The sequence below is a fragment of the Anopheles gambiae genome, chromosome 2 (genome assembly GCF_943734735.2).
Source record: "Anopheles gambiae chromosome 2, idAnoGambNW_F1_1, whole genome shotgun sequence".
NCBI lineage: Eukaryota > Metazoa > Arthropoda > Insecta > Diptera > Culicidae > Anopheles > Anopheles gambiae.
Window position 1 is genome coordinate 91,477,098 of NC_064601.1, and position 18,157 is coordinate 91,495,254.

The window sequence follows — 18,157 nt, forward strand, 5'->3', positions numbered from 1 at the left end:
GATGCCGTCCCATCAAGGGGACAGCATGGGCAGCGCTGCACACTCTCGGCGACGTGTGAAGATCGCCAGGCTGCAGTCCAAGCAACGCAGGCAGCGTCATCGGCGAGGAAGCTTTCCGCCTTGCTGCCGGGCTATAGGCGAGAGCGTCATCCGCCAGGCTGCAGCCCCAACTTCAGCGGGCGAGGGTCAATGCCGCCCAGCAGTTACAACAGCAGTCGTGCCACTGTGTCCTAAGAGGGCGAGGGATCTATGCCTCCCTGGATGCAGTGTGGAAAAGGGACGAGGACCCATGCCGTCCCGGGTGCTGCCCTGTACTATGGGGGCGAGGGTGTCATGCCGCCCCGGGGGCAGCCACAGTGTCCAAAGAGGGCGAAGGTGTCATGCCGCCCTGGATACAGCACTACGAGCAACAGCAACGCGCAAAGGAAGGGCGAAGGGTCATGCCGCCCTGGCTGCATCGTGACCAAGAGGGCAAGGGTGTCATACCGCCCTGGAACAGCATCATCAGCATCAGCCCCAGCTTCAGCGGGCAGCAGGAACGTGTAAAGGAAGGGCGAGGGTCTATGCCGCCTAGCATCAGCATCAGCAGCAGAGCGCAGCAGCAACAACAGCAGGAACATGTGAAGGAAGGGCGAGGGTCCATGCCGCCCAGCATCAACAACAGCAGCAACAGTGTCCAAAGAGGGCGAGGCCGCCCTGGATGCAACAAAGCATCCGCCGCCGCAGCAGGGTTGTCGTCGTCGGCTCGGCTCAAGCACGACAAAAGGCGATAGCAGGGTGGAAAAAGGCGACGAAGGCGTACGCAGCATCGCCACCGCGGCAAGTGATCGTCACCGTCGTGGAACAAACGCGAGAAAAGGGTGAGAGCGAAGCCGATAAGGGTTTCAGTATCCGTGGTATACGGAAAGCGCTCGCGCCACAGCATCCCCAGTATTCATCAGCATCGGCCGGAGGGTGTCACCACACCGGTATTCCCTCAGTGGAATATTCCGTGTCGGTTCGACCCCTCCGGATAAATAAAGGGGGAGATGTTGTGGGCAGCCGTGCGTGCCGACCCCTGGACTTGCCGTGGCAGTTGCGCTGCCACCGGTCAACGTCCAGGGGGACAACAGTGTGTACACGCACACTGTCGCACACACTAAGCGTGCAAGGCTTAGTGTGTGCCGAGCGCCGAGCAGAGTGTGTACGAAGGCCGATCGAGTAGGAGCTCTCGGCAGGGGCGCTCGGTGCGGCTGGCGCGCGGCCTACGTTTTAAAGTTTTGTACGTTTCATCAATATTTAGTATGTATGTTTTAATATGTGTGAATAAAGTAATAAGTGTTTAAGTAAAGTGCAAGGAACACAAATATAACAATTAATTTATATTTTCTTTCCCTTTTTAACCGTTTTCTAGACGATATTTGATATTTCCCTTAGGCATCGCTGACCTACGTATGCAGCCATTTGGACAGTGGTTTCTGCTTCCAGGAAAAGCATCATTTTTGAAATGCATTAGAAAATTTATAATTTTAAACATTTAAAATAACTAATATTTTTTAAAATGCTTTCAACAGACAAATCTCATAGAATAAATGCCTTTTCTTATTTTAAAATATGGTTACAAAAACTATTTGTCCACTGCAGTTCCATGTGTGCCTCACTTGCTTGGGTAGAAACGTCAAACCTGTTTTTGTTGTTTTGTTTACGCTTGCGTTTTGTGCTCCAGTGCCGGCTCGGAAGATAGAATTGACCCGGAAAAGTGTACCACAATTAGAACTGCCTATCGAATCATGACTTCAGGTTTGTTAATTTCGTTTGGGTAAACTTGCACCGTCGATTTAAAAGCATACATTGTGTTTTAATGTTGCTCTTCCTCCAGACTACGCTGATTATCGGGATCCGAACCGGCCCGTCCATCGCAAAGGGATGCTGATGAACTTTCGCACCAAAGAGTACACGGAAATTCGGCCGCAGGATGTGGTAAGACTTCAATATTTATAAAGCGAAGTGTATGTGCTAATATATTGTTTCTTCTAGTATGGCAAATGTCGCTACGTATCGTCGTTCCAGAAATGTAACCGTGTTGGCGAAGGCACATACGGAATCGTTTGTAAGCACTTTTTCACCATCTCTTCACTGTTCTATGTACAACTAGCTCCCTTTTGCTTGCTCCATTGCTTTTAGTTCGTGCCCGAGATACAGTTTCAAATGAAATTGTAGCCCTCAAGAAGGTTCGCCTCGATCAGGACATATTCAAGGACGGATTTCCGATCAGTGGGCTGCGCGAGATTCAAATCCTGAAAAACTGTAGCCACGAAAACATCGTCCGGCTGAAGGAGGTCGTTGTGGGCAACAGTCTGGAGAGCATCTTTCTCGTGATGGAATTCTGTGAGCAGGATCTAGCCTCGCTGCTGGACAACATGGAGACACCGTTCTCGGAATCGCAGGTCAAGTGCATCATAATACAGCTGCTGAAAGGTTTAGACTACCTGCACACGCGCTACATCATCCATCGGGATTTGAAGGTGTCGAACCTGCTGCTCACGGACACCGGCTGCCTGAAGATAGCGGACTTTGGGCTGGCACGCTACCTTAACAATGCCAACAAACCGATGACGCCGGGACTGGTGACGCTCTGGTACCGGCCACCTGAGCTGCTGTTCGGGGCCAAAAAACAAACCACCGCCGTGGACATGTGGGCGACAGGATGCATTCTCGGCGAGCTGCTGATCCACAAGCCACTGCTGCCCGGTACGAGTGAAATTTCGCAGATCGAGCTCATCATTAACCTGCTCGGCACACCGACAGCGACCATTTGGCCCGATTTCGACAGTTTACCGTTGGTGCAGAATTTCACCCTCAAAGAGCAACCGTACAACAATCTCAAGAGCAAGTTTCCTTTTCTCTCTGCGAGTGGGTACGATCTGTTGAACAGTTTGTTCATGTACAACCCGGCCTGCAGAGCTACTGCCGAACGGTGTCTTCTCAGCACCTACCTAAGGGAACCGCCACTGCGTGAGTGATTCAGCAATTTACCATGGCTCTGAAAACAATTGGAATCAAACAATTGAATCTTTCTTTCAGCGTGTGACTCAAACCTGATGCCAACATTCCCCCATCATCGAGACATGAAGAAAACAACATCCGCCAAGCAGGACGATCCGCGCAAACCGCGCACCAGTGGACTGGCCAACAACAAGCCCTCGTTCGATGTCGGTGGTCAGGCTCCAACTATTTCGGATTTGCTTGGCTCACTAATTAAGAAACGGCGCTTCGATTAATGTGAATTAGAATAGATTTCACTTCCAGCAAATGCCTTTTTGCGTGTATTTCGCACTACTACACTAACACAGGGATGCAGAGGAAACAATGCACCCACCCCCTCGCTCTCTACAGGTACGGTCGATCCATCGGCGTCTTCTTCGCCCGCTTGTCTCGTGCCCTCGGGAACCACCGGTGTTTTGTCGTGAAGGTTAGTTTGCTCAGCTCTTGGCGCACGAACTCCGGATGTTTTGCTTTTAACGCACCCCGGCTAGCGTTGATTATGTCATCCCGCACGAGATTCACACTCGGTTCCGTGCCCGCCGCATTGAGCGGTCTGCTGAACTCGTACGGAAAGTCCGGCTTGGGGTGCCAGGCCACGAAACAGTTGCCGCCCTCCGCTACCGCTACCTTCTGCACCAGATCTTGTGGGTTTCCGCGGGCAACTTGAACGTTTTCGTACTGCTTTAGCGTCAGGAAGTGGTTTCCCCGGCGAAAAATGCGTCCCAGAAACGCCATGTTTCTGTGCCGTTTGTTGACAAATGTGCAGAAGAAACGTCAAACACACGCGTGGCAGGGTTGCCAGACGAACCGTCCGCAAATGGTCAGATGGTTTTGACAGTTCTGCAGTGTTTACGCAAAGGAAAACAACGAAACTGGTAACGTCACCGAGTTTGGCGCAGGTAGACGAATTTTCGCTGAAATAATCCCAAAAATGACCGACGAATTGTGTGAAAAAATTGAAAATGACGGTAAATAGAGGCGTCTTACAACGCTAATCAACAAAGCTAATATGAATCTCATGTTTTGCAGAGTTTTACAAAAATTTCTTGGCTGATAAGCCAAGCCCGGAACTCCAGCTAACAGTGGCCATTAGCGACCAGATCGCCAAACTCTCGGACGGTATCGAACAGCTGTCCAGCGCGCTGCAGAAGCAGGTACGGGAGCAGTACGGTGCCCTGATATCGCAGGCCAAACATGCCGGTACGCTTAACGCTTCGATCGAATCGATTACGAGCCACATCGAAACGCTCCAGTTCGGTGCGGAACGTTTGCGCCGGCAGATAACCGTGCCTTACGATCTGCTCGAAACGCAAACCAAAGTGCTCGGTCGGCTGCACGAGGCATCGCACGTGCTACGCCAGTGTGCCCGCTTCCTGCAGGTGCACAGGGAGCTGGACGGCACGAACGATCTGGCCGAGCAGGCCAGCATCGTGAACGAGCTGGAAGGGCTGATGGAAGATGTGGATCTCACCAAGATTGACTTTCTGCGCGACGAGATCGGCACCGTCAAGAAGGCCAAACAGCGGCTGCTGAAGGTAGCGAATCGTGATCTTTTCGAGGGGATTCTGAAAAACAAACCCGACCAGGTCGGTGTGTGCGTGCGCATCTTTCACAATCTAAAGATACTGCCCAAATGCTTGAACAACGTGCTGGAAACGTTTGGCAGCTATCTGAAGGACGCTATCAAGGAATCGTTTGCCGGCACGGACGTCGCCAAGCTTCGCAAAACGGGTGTCTCGTCTCCGGCAAAGGAACGGGCCGAAGCACGCCATCTGAAGGCGCCGGGCAAAGCGCCAACCCTGACCAACTCGTCCAACTTCCGCACGAAGCTGTGGCAAGCGCTCGAATGGCTGTTCTTGGACGAAATGTACGGCCACTGTACGCAGGTACTGTTTCTGCAAAAGTGTCTGCTCGAGCTGCCGCTCGGCGATGACTACACGCTGGCGAAAGAGTTTGATCGCAAGTTTTGGAACAACCTGGAGAAACAGCTTGTGAGCTCGTTCAAAGCGGCCCAATCGCACGTAACACAAGCGCTTCAGCAGGGCCTACCGAAGCTGCTTTCGCTTGCCCGTGGGCTGGAAACAAAAATCGATCAACATTTCACGTTCGGTGAGCAGGTGTTTGGTTCACTCGAGGCGGGCTATCTGGAGAAGTGTGCCAACAACTTTAAGGTGGCCCTGGCAGATATCGATTTCCCCAACCAGGAGGTGATCGATGCGCTGGTGCGCGTTGCATCGACCGAGCTGAACGCGGCCATTGTCGATCCACGGCTGATCGGGCTTGTAACGGGTGTGCTGTGTGTATCGAACAAGGATCTTTGGAATAAGATTGAACGCAATGTGAAGCTTGGCTCGGAGACGCAGCAAGTTTTTGGTAAGTAGGGCCTTGTTTTTTGGGCGTTAAATGCAATCTTTATTGATTTGCTGTCTTAAACTTCTTTTCAGACAATCCAAACGTGTCACAGTCCCAAAATATTACCCTTGCAAATGTTATCTGCTACCATCATGAAGCAATCAACCGATTGGTGCAGAATTTGGGCACGAAATTTTCCGTTCTCGACGCAGCAAAAAAGCTCACGTCCAGTCTGGTAGAAGGGAAGACAATTACAATGGCCATCTTACAGCCGCTGATCGGTAAACATACGACGCCCTAGCAATCATACGATCATTACCCCTTTTACAACCTAATCATCTCGCTTCAGCTTCAATCCACTCCGCGGTGAACGTAATCTTGCTCTCCATGCACCGTGAACCTGGTCTAAATTCAAACACCATTTCCACCGCCGGCCCCTCCCTGTACATGAAGGAGCTGCAGGACTTTATCGTACGCGCCTGGAGCACCCACATCCTACCGTTCAACGATCGGGCAGTGATCGAGCAGGCGGGCCACAATCTGGCCATACGGTGCATTGAACTGTTCGTTCAAAACCTTGCCACCATTCGACCGATTTCCTCCACCGGCAGACAGCGGCTCAAGGCCGACTGTCACCACCTGGAGGGTGCACTGAAACCGATCGTGCCCGATCTTTCTTCGCTCGGGAAAAGCTTCCGGCTGCTGCGTGCAATCGCTTCCCTGTTCACCGTGCCGCCGCAGGAGCTGGTGGAGCAAACGAGCGAAGAGGGTGGCGTGGTGCCACCGTACATCGTTCTGTTTATGCTGTTTGGACACGCGGGAAACGATATGGCCAGCCCGCACGTTACTGCCGGCTGGGGCAACGAGAAGCTGCTCCAATGGCTGGAAAGTCATACGTCTGAGCGTGAACGGCTGGAGTTGATTACCGGAGCGCTGCAGAAGTACCGCACGGTAGTGCGGCAGAAGAATATTACCCAGTACGATCCTATCTATCCGATCGTAACGAGCTATTTGGAGAACGTGGTGAAGCAGTTACATTAAGAAAGGAACAATAAACGTTGTATGTATTTTATTTTATTCAATTACATTCAAATCGTACATCGTTTTATAAAGCTGTTCAAACGAAAGGCTGGCTTGCAATAGTCTCGCGGTGCGAGATTTCGTTCGTGTGACAGCGAGTGCGTAAATTAGGTACGTCTTTAGAAAGATCCATACTTTAGCCACGAACGCCACTATTGCTAACACTTCAAAAGTGGTAACGTGCGCGAAAAAGCCTGCCAATGGGAGAAACAAATATTATTTTTAAATTCAAAATACGACTATAAATATATATTCTTACCAACTTCATTAAAATAATCATCTGATCGTTTTGCAACTGTTCCTTTTGTAGCTAGTGCAGTTAAGCTAAATCCGTCATGTTGGGTGATAGCATTGCAGCCATCACTCGCAATTAATATCAAAATAAATCCCCAGAACATCCTTGATCCTACTATCACTATCACGAATGGTTGTTGAACGTTCAACGAGCCAAACGAAACTAACGAATACATCTTGCGTGACGCGGTGACTTTCCATCATCGTGCCTCCGTCGCACTGCGTAATGCAATGAAAAAATTATTTTGCATCAAAGGGAAAGGTGCTAAGTAGAAGCATTGCTATTAGGAAGTACACGTTACACATATTATTACATTGTAAATAGCAAGTAGTTGCATAAACAGATTTCAAATAAATAGCCATAATTTTATTATGTTTAAATAAATACACTTGAACGTTTCAGTCTTAGTGGTGATCCTTGCTTCGCTGAATCGTTGACGAGTTTAGCCCCAACTTGTGAAGATCGGCGGATGTCTATGAGAAAGTAGGGTGTATAATTCGATACATGTATCCACTTTTCTTTACATTTTTCTCACTTACCCCCAATCGCCGTGGGCCGGCACGGAATATATCTCCGGCAGTTGGGGTTCCGTTCGTTGATACACCAGTGCCTGCATGATCGTGCTAAAGTACGTGATGAACAACAGCCACGCCACCACCTTCGCCTTGATGGCCATCGTCACAGGAAAGGTCCAGAGTCGATACCCTAGAGCCGTTAGAGAAAAGTCAAGTTGAGAAACGGTTCACTTTTTTTAAACTATTCCACACAAGTGTCCCTCATTACACATCTCATCATAGTACTGATCCGATCGTGCGGTAAGCGCAGTTTCACTGTTAACCTCACTGCCCTGTACCAGTACGGTGCACAGCCCTAGCAAACTTCCCAGCACCGCAAGTGCTAGTTTCTTCATCGCCCTTCCCGCCATCCTGTCCGGCACCAAACAAACCCGATCCGACGGTCAGATTGTCTCATATATAGTGCACACTACCGCAAAAGAAATTGAAAGTGTCACTCGTTAATTAGCACTTTCAATTAGGAAGGTTCCGAGAGGTGGTGCTGGGGTTTGGTTATAAAAGACTACCAGCAGCTGTACCGCATGTTTTGATCGTCATTACGTGTCGAAAATGGGTACCAACGGGGTGATCGTTATGCTGCTGGTTATCGTGTTGTTGGGTGTGCTGGACAGCGTGCGGAGTTCTCCGGTGTTGGAGGTGAACGAAAGCTCCAACCAGGATGTTGTAGCAACTGGAAGACAGCGAGGACCTTTTCATTCTGCAAGTAAGTATAAGTTATGTTAGGAACCTCAACTCTTATTTGAATTTCAACCATGATCTTCGCTTCTCTCTATCAATCGTTCCAGTTTACCCATTCGGATGGGGCTGGGGCATTGCCGCGTTTGTGATCGCGATCGTGAAGGGTGCGATCTGGCTCGGCATCATCATGCTCTGGGCGTTCTTCAAAGGATTCCCGGCCAAGCACGGCTGTGCGCCGATCATTCTGCGCGAATCCGCCCCGTACTACCACGATCACCATCACGATCATCATGAGGAAATTATTTGGGACAAGCCACCATCATTCCACCACCACGGTCGTTCGATCCGTGAGGCGGTACGGCCGGGCGAAGAGTCCGATTTGCTGCTGACCGACATGATAACTGATCTGGCGTTCAGCTTCCTGGGCGTTCATACCACGGACTGTCGCAAGCGGTTCGTGTGTGAGATTGATGTGCGGGCAAAGAGTGACTTCCTGCTGAAGCTTGGTACGCGCATGCTCGGGGTGGATATCTTCCGCAAGTACCGGTCGGCAGATGATATTGCAGCTGGCAGCATGGAGCAGTGTGCCGAGATTTATTCCACGTGCAAGGCACAGGGAAGCTCCATAACGATGAACGTGTTTGAGGGACCGATGCAGGGAGCGATCGATGATTACGATGAGGCGATGGCAGGTCAGGACCAGCAGCAGCACCAGCAGGAGAATGGAGTCGAAAGCTAAGAGTGTGCTCAATCCTGATTATATTGTTATTTATTCTAAATTATAAGAAATTATTTATTGCTGAATAAGTGTTTGATGTGATTTTAAGATAAATAAATCCGTATATTAACAAAAATTGTCAAATTTTCTTTTGTTTTACTTATTGGACCTATTTTATTGGACATATTTAGACCATTCTAGCGGATTAATTGATAATAGCACCGGCTCCTACAAACATGATGTGATTTAATTCCCATTTGGTACCCACAAATGGCTCTTTGTCAGGAATTGAATACTTGTTAAATATTCAATATTTGCTTCGTTACCCAATGATCAATGCATTAATGCTCGAAATCCAAAACTTGTACATGCATCTTTCCATTAGATCGTGTTGCTCCATTTGATGTATAACCGCTTTGTAAGTGATATTTTTATTAAATTCAAAAAAGGTACTACAACGTTTTGATATATTTTAAAATTTATTTCACTTCTCCAAACGGTCGAGCTGCCCTTTCAATCCTATCAGTCCAATAAAGCACCTCGTCGTTCCTGTATCCGTTGTCTGTGACATCATCGCCTCTGTTAGTACTGAATCCTCTAAAATGGCTGTAAAAATAATGATCATTACAGCTTTCCCAGGAAAAGTATGCACGTAAACCCGAATACTTACTACACAAGAGCATCATGGCCGAGGTACAGTATCGGACAGAAAGATAGGGCATTGGTTTTTTAACGCACCATGCACCCGTTGGGTCAAGTTTATGTGTGGTTTGTATGTGTTTGTGTTTGTGTGTGTGTGTATGTGTGTGTGTGCATGTGTGTGTGTGTGTGTGTGTGTATGTATGTTTGAATGTGTATTGATGTGTGTGTTTGTTTCACAAGTAGGTCGTTTCGGATAGATTTGTCAGTAGTTTTTTTGTGTTTTGGGTTAGGTTTTTGTTGTAATTTGCAGGACCACCGCCCTCGCGAGCAGTGATCCCTATTCAAAAATGCAATAAGCTCAGTTTTTGATCTTATTGCCGTCGCCCACGATGACATTAATCATGCGTTGACGCATCGACATCACCAGATTCTGGATCGTTTCAGGTGGAATTTTGCTCCACACCTCTTGCATGTGATCGAAGAGATGATCCAGATCTTCCGGTATGTTTTTACCCAGCCTCTTCTTGAAAATTGCCCAGAGGTTCTCAATGGGATTGAGATCCGGGCTAAGGGCTGGCCACTTCATTGTTTTGACATTGTTGTCAGCAAGCCAAGTTTGGACAGTCCCGGAAGTATGCTTAGAATCGTTGTCTTGCATAAACATCCAAGACCGAGGAAGGTTTTTCCTAGCGTGTGATAGCAAATGAGTATCAAGAATATCTCGATACCCAAACCGATTTAAATTACCGTGGATTCGAACCAACGGACCCATCCCATAGTAGGAGAAGCATCCCCACACCATGAGACTACCACCGCCATGCTTGAAAGTTTTGAAGCAGTACTTCGGATCAAGAGCACAATTAACAGGGCGCCGAACCAACCTACGTCCGTCCGACCCCTGTCGATTGAATTTTGACTCGTCTGACCACAAAACCCTGCGCCAATCCTCTTCATCAAAGAACATGTGCTCAATTGCAAATAACACCCGTGCGTTTTTATGCGCAGGTGTTAAATTGGGCACTTTGCGTGGCACTCGCGCGAGTAGCCCGGCACTGACCAATCTTCGCTGAACTGTTCTCGGCGTCACCGCCAATTTCAGTCTGCCTCGGATCTCTGGTGCCGAGCTAAACGGATGTTTCTTCGATATGTTAACAATCTTACGGTCTTCCTCCGCCGTGGTCTTCCGAGGACGTCCGGGTGACTTGCGCGTTTCGGTTGTCCGAAGCGCGTTCGCCACAAAAGTGCGCGATCGTTCCATCACGAACTCGATCGTTCTGCGCTTAATGCCAGCAGCCGCCATTCGCTTAATGATATGGCGCTGATAATCGGTACAATGTTTACCTCGACCCATTGTAATAAAAATTGCTTGCTTAGACCGTCAAGAACACACTGGTTAAAAACTTGGACACGACTGATGCCGTGCACTGCCTGCGTTCTGCTTTTATACGCGATGAATCACATCGTTGTCGAGCAGCAAAAAAGCGTATGGATAAAAACAATCAATGAGTAAGCGAGTGAGCATGTATCCATTCAAAACCAGAACAGAATACTGCCGCGCTCATGAAACAAAACGCCCATTGAAAAGAACACCTGCGCGCTTGCTCAATGCACACACAAAGTTTCCCATGCGCACACAACGTTCAACGCAAAGATGCACGCAGGCCTTTCAATGGCGTGCACTGGAGAAACACCTGTGAGGGAATGCCGAGTTCATTGCTATTGTGCGCGTTTTCATTTCGCACCGGTGTCGTATTCACATTCATGAAACAGCACACCTGCGTTCTCGTCCGGGGAACAAGCGCTGCTGTCGATGCAAACTTTAGCATTTATCCAAGTGTGAACGCACGCTGTTTCACATGATAACACACATAAACAGAATGCTTTCAATGCAATATGAAACCATGTCAAGCTACGTTTCTTCAGACAAAAACCCGCGCACTCGCACACACACACACAGACTCGCACACACACACACACACACATACACACACACACACACACACACACACACACACACACACACACACACACACACACACAAACACAAGTAACGTGGCAAAACAAGTGTACGGTGCGTTGAAAAAACTAGGGTCCTATCATTCTGTCCGATACTGTACGTTGGTGTACTGTTCCACCAGGAAAGATGGCGAAAGACAAACAGTAGCATCAGCCCGGCGAATATGGCTCCCAGCTTCAGAAAGCCCCACACGTACGCCGCACTGACCCAATGCAGTGGCCATACTGGAACGAACGAAACACACTCATTGCAATTGTACTACTTCCACGATTCTAATCTTACTTACAAATTTCAAACTTTGGATAGTGTGGATGCCTTCGACGCACACGCTGTGCCGTGCAGAGATCCGTTAGAGCTAGCAACATCAAACACACTGCTACAATTCGCCACATTCTTAACGACTTCTGGACCACTACAGCTGCTGTTGATGACATGATGATACTGAAAGGGCGGTAAAGTCGGTACTCTTGACATCGGAAGCAGCAAAAATCGCATCAACTTCAACAACTCACGAATGCACTCACGAGTAGGGATGGGGTTGGTGATAAACGATCGTGATCAATTTACGCCAACGCTCGAACAGGCTCGAAGGAAAGTGTGTTGTGAGACGTGTTGATTTGCTTCCGGCTGTTGACCGGAAGTTGGTTTACACTTTCGCTTGATTCGATCGATTCACAATCACGAATTGTTTGTCAACTTAATGGAGCGGCAAAATGGTATGTTTTGATTATGGCAGCAACAAGATCGGAGGAAATTTAAGCCACAGGATGATGTCAAATCAAAAGTGAGAGAATTTGAAAATTATGTACAAAAATGCTAGGAAAAAGAAGCTATAAATCAATAAACTAATCAATTTTATCAAAAATCTGCGAACTATCCATGTTTTTCTCACAGTAAATAAAGCACGGAAAAGAGACGATATCGTTGATTTTTGAATGATATAAATTTCGGTTAAAATTGCGCGAAGTCACGGATGAGTACGTGAACAAGTTAAAACATACACATGCACGGATGCACATAGTTAGGCGTTAAAATGGTAAGTGGTTTAAACTTATTGCTGTTTTGAATTCATTACCCGGTTAATTTTACTGACGCGCCTGAGTTTCAGTGAATTTATGGTTTAAAATTGTATGACCCTGGAAAACATGCATGTAGGATTTTCCTACGCTTCTCGGAATTGGTCTAGCTTAACGATGGACACACGTGCATGCAGTAATCCTAAGTTAATCGTTATAGGTTCGACATGACTTGAAATGCTTAATTGCTAACACATGCAAGTAAAAAAACCAGAACTAGGCCCTACTTGAAGGGTTAAGCATTACATTATTTAATTATTATTTATTTTATCGTCTCCTTGATGGGTACGTTTGTTCTCGGGGTAAGTTTGAACTATCATATTATATTCTATTTTATGGATTAAAGACAAGGTCATGTCCATATATTTCGCCATAATCAGTCTAAATTGTAGCGAAAAGGGATACCAATCTGATTAAATTTCAGCACAATCTTCTTTTATTTATATATATTAATTACTTTTAATAAATTATTACAGTTTAATTGGTATTAATATTACCTTAATTATAATTAAACTAAGCTCACTATCGTAATGTTGATCGCACTGCATCTATTCGATCGTTCCAGTAAAGACGCACATCTCTTCTGCTTCTTGGGTGGAAAAGGTTTGGCTCCATCGTGTCCAATGATCGATGATGGCTTTACAACGAAAAGTAAAACATTACACCAATAAAATTAAATTTTAAAATCTTAACAACATTTCATCACAACTCACTAGTATTCAGGTCCACTTTCAAAAACAATAGGCTGCCGGTTGGTGTTCCATTTTTTAGCAAACAGTAACAGCAGCAGAGCGCCTAATATAAAGCCCAACTTAACGATGTACCAGATGTAAAGCGCAACCGTCCAGCCAGTAGGAGCGTCTAGAATAAAATCGTTTAAAAATAAAATAAAATAAAGACAAAGCATGCTTCTAGATGTAATCATTCTATTTGTATTCCTTACATATTCCGTAACTGTACTTGAGTGGCTTTATCCGATGATGATGGTCATGATGCGTCCTTGCAAATACACATCCTACGATGAGCATCAGACTGATCAGTAACAAAACCCAACGGCTAGACATGACTTGCTACCGGTAAAAGAGCTTATGACTGACTGATTCGGCACAGCACACGCGCGAAGGATCCTTCCAAACTCTCCCTCGATCCAGTGATCGATGCACTTGAACTTTCGTGAGATGTTGGGATAGAAGGGGAGGCGATTAGAAGACGTATGCTAATTGAGGATGAGTTTAACGTAAACCAGCAACAATGTTGTGGAGGGGAGATTTTGCTTGATTTTATTGGAACTCTTCTTGTAGGAGCCAAACAGGACGTAATATGTAACTTTAGTAAAAAAAGGAAATACAGATACGGCTTTGGAACAATAAATAGTAGAATTTATTTCAATGTACAAATATATAATAAATAAATATTAAAATATAAATAAATATCTAATACTGGCCACAATATAAAACATCACGTATCTATTCAAATAAATGATCCATCGATGGATATCGATCATCTCCAGCTCCAGAATGCCGCGCACTCCACTGCTGTTCTGCCTCCCTTTGCCGCACAAGCCCAAGATGGATAAGAAGGTAGGTTTTGAAGAAAATCACAATGTAGTACGTAAACGCTGCAATAGCGGCCGCATGCGATCCAAACACAAGCTCGGGAAATCCTGTAACAATCGAAAGAGCAATTGAAACATTTAATGTATCGCATTCTATTTTTCTATATTTTCTTTCACTTACCATACTCATTAAAATCTTCATGATGTCCCCGACCGGAAACGGCAACGCTTGTATCGGTGCTGCTGGATTCATCGAACTCCCCGTCATCAAGTGCGCCGATCGTGGTTGCTAGCCAACCAAGCAGTACAGCAATCGCATACATCGTGTACGACGACATCGTGCAGCTTCCGCATCCACAGACGATCGTTCACTGAGAGCGGTTCATTGTGGGGGACCGTTACCGTTAGCAACGATCGCTCCTTTACTCCCTCCATCCACGATCAATTAGAGCTTCGATTTTGGGTGTCTCTTTCAAATCCTTCGACAGATGTCTATCGAACGTTTAGCTCGACAGCTCAGTAGTGCCTTGATCTTCAAAGATGTGCAATAAGAGAGTAGTAGCCTTGATCTTCATACTTGAAGCAACCATTACATTAGTAGCAGCCAATGCAGACACTTCATTGGAGTCAAGGAGACACTCCAGTCGTAAGTGGAATGAGCCGAATAAAAACACTGTTGAGTAGAATTAAAATCATGGGAATCTTCTACCTTCCAGCCTACCCATACGCCTGGCGCTGGTGGATCGCACACAGTGTGCTGTTGATCATAAAGGGTGGCTTTTGGTTGACGGTGTTCATAATCGTGGTGTTGTTTAAAGCATTCCCCGCAAAGCAGAGCTGCTGCTCTGGACCAATCATTCTGGATGAACCAACATTCGATCATCATCTTCATCACGATCTTTCGCCGACTGGCTGGGGACGACAAGCAGATCGAGGGCTTTCAGCTGCAGATTTGCAGCTCTATTGGAAAGATAGGCTAGAAGCTAGTGTAAACCATTTGCTTCAAATTTAGATTGCGTTATTTTGTTATACAATAAATAAACATTAATACCACAAGCTCCAATGCACACACATTCAGTTTCATACACAATAGAGAAAAGCATGTCTGTTTTGTTCTCTTAAGATCACGCAAGCGCAGTCTCTACACGCATCGTAGATCACATCTTGCTCGCACGGTAGCTCCGTTCGAGTCATTTTAAATCTTCCCTCAGTAGGAAGCTCTCCACACCAACAATGTACATCAAACTATGTCTCTGTGCACTGTTTTTGATGTTTCTAGTAGCTTTAACGAGCAGTGTAAATCATGCAGATAGCACTGCTGGATCCAATACTTCATCCCAGCTACAAATATCGATACACAAACGGCCAGTCAAACATCGCCACAAGATATCTGGTAAGTTTTGTACAAATCTAATTCATTAAAAAGTTGTTTAAAGACATCTGTTTTTAAAGTTTCTTTTATGGTTTGCAACTTATTACTTATTTATTTTACAAATTAAATGGTACATAAAATAGACGCGTTTACAAGACACGCACTGTACGAGATAAAACGGGACGAGCACGCGCTACGTCCGTCCGGGTCGGCGGATAAAAGATGAAGAGACCGATCCCGAGCCCTTCATTCCCGAACTTAGTCGAGCAGCGCCGAGCTTAGCCGAACGCGTACGTCAAGCCCTTGTCACGTGGCGACAGGGTTGAGTAGCGGTGCTGCGCTCAGTTTTCCCAACACCTCCCCCTTTTAATTCAGCCGGTACGCGCTGAACCTACGAGGCAGTCTTCTACTCCTAGAAGAACGTCGTGGTAGTCGTGCCTGCTGGTGGTTGACGTCCTCGACACCCAAGGATGGATGTGCTGCTTCCCGAAACACAGGGGCTGCCGGAGATGATGCTGAGACATCCGGCTGCGATGTGGGCACAGGCGCTGATGGCTCGGACAAGGGAGTGGAGCTTTGTTCCGTGGGCAAACCCCACTCCTCTAACAGGATCTGTAGCGGCAGATTATCTTCATCCCGCTCTCCTAGTTTCCTAGAGACTGTAGTACGACGACGGAGCTGATTCACGTGGCGCCGAAGCCTCCGTTGCTCCGTTGTGATGACTTCGTACATTACGGTGCCGATGCTGCGGATGATCTCCCCTGCAATCCAACTCCATGAATTGCCGCGAAATATTTTGGCGTAAACCAAATCTCCAGGACGCCATTTGGGTAAACCGCTATTCGCTGAAGACTCCCGTGATGGTGAGGGCCGCAGCAGATGATGAACCGTCCGCGTCGCCCGGTTGAACATGACTTCAGCAGGCGTGCGTTGGTCCAACATTGGATTCGGGGTGGAACGGTATGTTTGCAGGAACAGATCCAAAGCCTCCTCAAGCGATGCCTTCTCGACTCGAATTTTCTTCAAGGCCCGCTTGAAGGTATCCACGAACCGCTCGGCCTGGCCGTTCGATTGGGGATGGAACGGTGCAGTCGTGATGTGTTCAATGCCGTTAGCGTCGCAGAACTCCTTGAAGACTTCACTGGTAAACTGAGTCCCGTTGTCGCTGACCAGTGTGACTGGTGGTCCGAATCTGGCAAATATTCCTCTCAAAAGAATGATTGTGGAATGTGAGGTTATACTTGCAGTTTTCACGATATCGGGCCACTTCGTGAAGGCGTCAACTGCGATCAAGAAGTATGCACCATCGATTGGTCCGGCGTAGTCGATGTGCACTCGCTGCCAGGGAGCTGATGGTTTTGGCCAGGGCGCTGGTGCAGACATACGTGGAGACTTTGCTGCGGCCTGGCAAGCATCGCAAGTAGCGACGCAGCCAGTGATGTCGTCGTCCAATGATGGCCAGTAGACGAAACTGCGCGCTATCGCCTTCATCCGCTGTATGCCTGGATGTCCCTGATGGAGCTGCTTCAGGCACCTCGTCTGCAAAGCCGCGGGGATAACTACCCTCTCCCCGAACAAAATGCAGTTCCCAACGGTTGTTAAGGCGTCCTTCCGGCTGTAGAAGCGTGCCAGATCCTTGCCGAATGTGACGTTCCTTGGCCAACCGTCCGTGACGTACCGATATACGTTACGAAGTAAAACATCGTTGCATGTAGCCTTTTCAACTTCTCTAAAACGAATCGGAAAAGTGTTTAGTGATTTTATGGCTACAGAACTTACAGCTTCCTCAAGCTCGATGCTGGCGATCATATATTCTGGGTCCGGCTTAGCATGCTTGTCAATAAGCCGGGATAGTACGTCTGCGTTGCCGAATTTGTCCGTTGGTATGTACTCGATGTGGAAATCGTACAGCTGCAATGTTAGTGCGAATCTTTGGAGCCGATTCGCCGTGTAGACAGGGATTCCCTTTTTGGAGCCAAAGATTCGTAGCAGGGGTCGATGATCGGTTTGAAGCCGGAAATGTCTACCGTACAGCATTTTATGAAAACGCGTCACCGCAAAAATGATAGCCAATCCCTCGCGGTCTATTTGGCTATATGCTGCTTCGGCTTTTGTTAATGCACGGGACGCGTGTTGAACCACTTTTGTTGACCCGTCTTTAAATGTGTGACTTATTGTTGCACCCAGTCCGACGGAGGAGGCATCTGCGGCTACGATGATTTCAGCTCTAGGGTCATAGTGAGTTAAAAGCAGGTCAGATGTTAAAATATGTTTAAATTTGTTGAAGGCCTCCTCGCACTGCTTCGTCCAGAGGAACTGGTTACCGTCCTTTAATAACTCGTCCAGGGGGTACCTCAAATCCCGCATCCTGGGAACAAATTTGCCATAATAATTAATAGCACCCAAAAATGAGCGAACCTCCTGTATGTTTGTTGGTGCTGGTAAATTATTAATCGCATTTATTTTTGTCGGGTTGGGTCTGATTCCATTACGATCGATTATATGGCCGAGGTATTCGATTTTCTGCATCTTAAATGCACATTTCTCGGCACGGATAGTGAATCCAAACTCCCTTATGCGTTGAAGCAGATTGGCCAAATTTGTATCGTGCTCTATTTCGGTTTTGCCCCCAACGACTACGTCGTCCATGTAACCTGACGTATCGTGCAGACCGGCGAGCATCGTGTCGATGATTTGTTGAAAAGCCGCGGGCGCGATTTTTATGCCGGGAGGCAAACGGTTATAATGGTAAAGTCCCCGATGCGTGTTTATC

At 47.2% G+C, this 18,157-nt stretch overlaps 5 protein-coding genes across 5 annotated transcripts; 3 read left to right on the forward strand and 2 right to left on the reverse strand.

The window, feature by feature from the left end:
- Window positions 1-1,661: 1,661 nt before the first annotated feature.
- On the forward strand, window positions 1,662-3,292 carry LOC1276521 (cyclin-dependent kinase 10). Its single transcript, XM_315879.5, has 5 exons — window positions 1,662-1,779; window positions 1,859-1,959; window positions 2,017-2,089; window positions 2,164-2,994; window positions 3,064-3,292. Exons 1-5 carry the CDS (start codon window positions 1,770-1,772, stop codon window positions 3,258-3,260), a joined length of 1,212 nt encoding a protein of 403 aa, XP_315879.5. The 5' UTR covers window positions 1,662-1,769; the 3' UTR covers window positions 3,261-3,292.
- Window positions 3,257-3,801, reverse strand: LOC5667124 (large ribosomal subunit protein mL42). Its single transcript, XM_001688686.2, has one exon. It carries the CDS (start codon window positions 3,757-3,759, stop codon window positions 3,370-3,372), a length of 390 nt encoding a protein of 129 aa, XP_001688738.1. The 5' UTR covers window positions 3,760-3,801; the 3' UTR covers window positions 3,257-3,369.
- A 37-nt stretch (window positions 3,802-3,838) lies between these two features.
- Window positions 3,839-7,152, forward strand: LOC1276523 (conserved oligomeric Golgi complex subunit 5). Its single transcript, XM_315881.4, has 4 exons — window positions 3,839-3,992; window positions 4,054-5,397; window positions 5,469-5,657; window positions 5,726-7,152. Exons 1-4 carry the CDS (start codon window positions 3,956-3,958, stop codon window positions 6,415-6,417), a joined length of 2,262 nt encoding a protein of 753 aa, XP_315881.4. The 5' UTR covers window positions 3,839-3,955; the 3' UTR covers window positions 6,418-7,152.
- LOC133391279 (uncharacterized) lies at window positions 7,096-7,676 on the reverse strand. Its single transcript, XM_061644040.1, has 3 exons — window positions 7,535-7,676; window positions 7,291-7,456; window positions 7,096-7,224 (listed from the first exon to the last, which is right to left on the reverse strand). The coding sequence occupies exons 1-3, from the start codon at window positions 7,674-7,676 to the stop codon at window positions 7,194-7,196; spliced, it is 339 nt and encodes a 112-aa protein (XP_061500024.1). The 3' UTR covers window positions 7,096-7,193.
- A 182-nt stretch (window positions 7,677-7,858) lies between these two features.
- LOC5667123 (uncharacterized) lies at window positions 7,859-8,847 on the forward strand. The gene is made up of 2 exons (XM_001688687.2): window positions 7,859-8,029; window positions 8,112-8,847. The coding sequence occupies exons 1-2, from the start codon at window positions 7,876-7,878 to the stop codon at window positions 8,741-8,743; spliced, it is 786 nt and encodes a 261-aa protein (XP_001688739.1). The 5' UTR covers window positions 7,859-7,875; the 3' UTR covers window positions 8,744-8,847.
- Window positions 8,848-18,157: the final 9,310 nt, after the last annotated feature.

What these genes read in the sequence shown, in the direction of transcription:
- LOC1276523 (XM_315881.4), top strand. Translation starts at nt 3,956, where the DNA reads ATGACCGACGAATTGTGTGAAAAAATTGAAAATGACG. An exon ending in TGAAAAAATTGAAAATGACG is followed by an intron (nt 3,993 to 4,053) that starts GTAAATAGAGGC and finishes CATGTTTTGCAG; the next exon opens with AGTTTTACAAAAATTTCTTG. An exon ending in GGAGACGCAGCAAGTTTTTG is followed by an intron (nt 5,398 to 5,468) that starts GTAAGTAGGGCC and finishes ACTTCTTTTCAG; the next exon opens with ACAATCCAAACGTGTCACAG.
- LOC5667123 (XM_001688687.2), top strand. Translation starts at nt 7,876, where the DNA reads ATGGGTACCAACGGGGTGATCGTTATGCTGCTGGTTATCGTGTTGTTG. An exon ending in AGGACCTTTTCATTCTGCAA is followed by an intron (nt 8,030 to 8,111) that starts GTAAGTATAAGT and finishes CAATCGTTCCAG; the next exon opens with TTTACCCATTCGGATGGGGC.
- LOC5667124 (XM_001688686.2), bottom strand. Translation starts at nt 3,759, where the DNA reads ATGGCGTTTCTGGGACGCATTTTTCGCCGGGGAAACCACTTCCTGACG.
- LOC133391279 (XM_061644040.1), bottom strand. Translation starts at nt 7,676, where the DNA reads ATGGCGGGAAGGGCGATGAAGAAACTAGCACTTGCGGTGCTGGGAAGT. An exon ending in TCAGTACTATGATGAGATGT is followed by an intron (nt 7,457 to 7,534) that starts GTAATGAGGGAC and finishes TAACGGCTCTAG; the next exon opens with GGTATCGACTCTGGACCTTT. An exon ending in CCGGCCCACGGCGATTGGGG is followed by an intron (nt 7,225 to 7,290) that starts GTAAGTGAGAAA and finishes ACTTTCTCATAG; the next exon opens with ACATCCGCCGATCTTCACAA.
- LOC1276521 (XM_315879.5), top strand. An exon ending in AAATTCGGCCGCAGGATGTG is followed by an intron (nt 1,960 to 2,016) that starts GTAAGACTTCAA and finishes TGTTTCTTCTAG; the next exon opens with TATGGCAAATGTCGCTACGT. An exon ending in CCTAAGGGAACCGCCACTGC is followed by an intron (nt 2,995 to 3,063) that starts GTGAGTGATTCA and finishes TCTTTCTTTCAG; the next exon opens with CGTGTGACTCAAACCTGATG.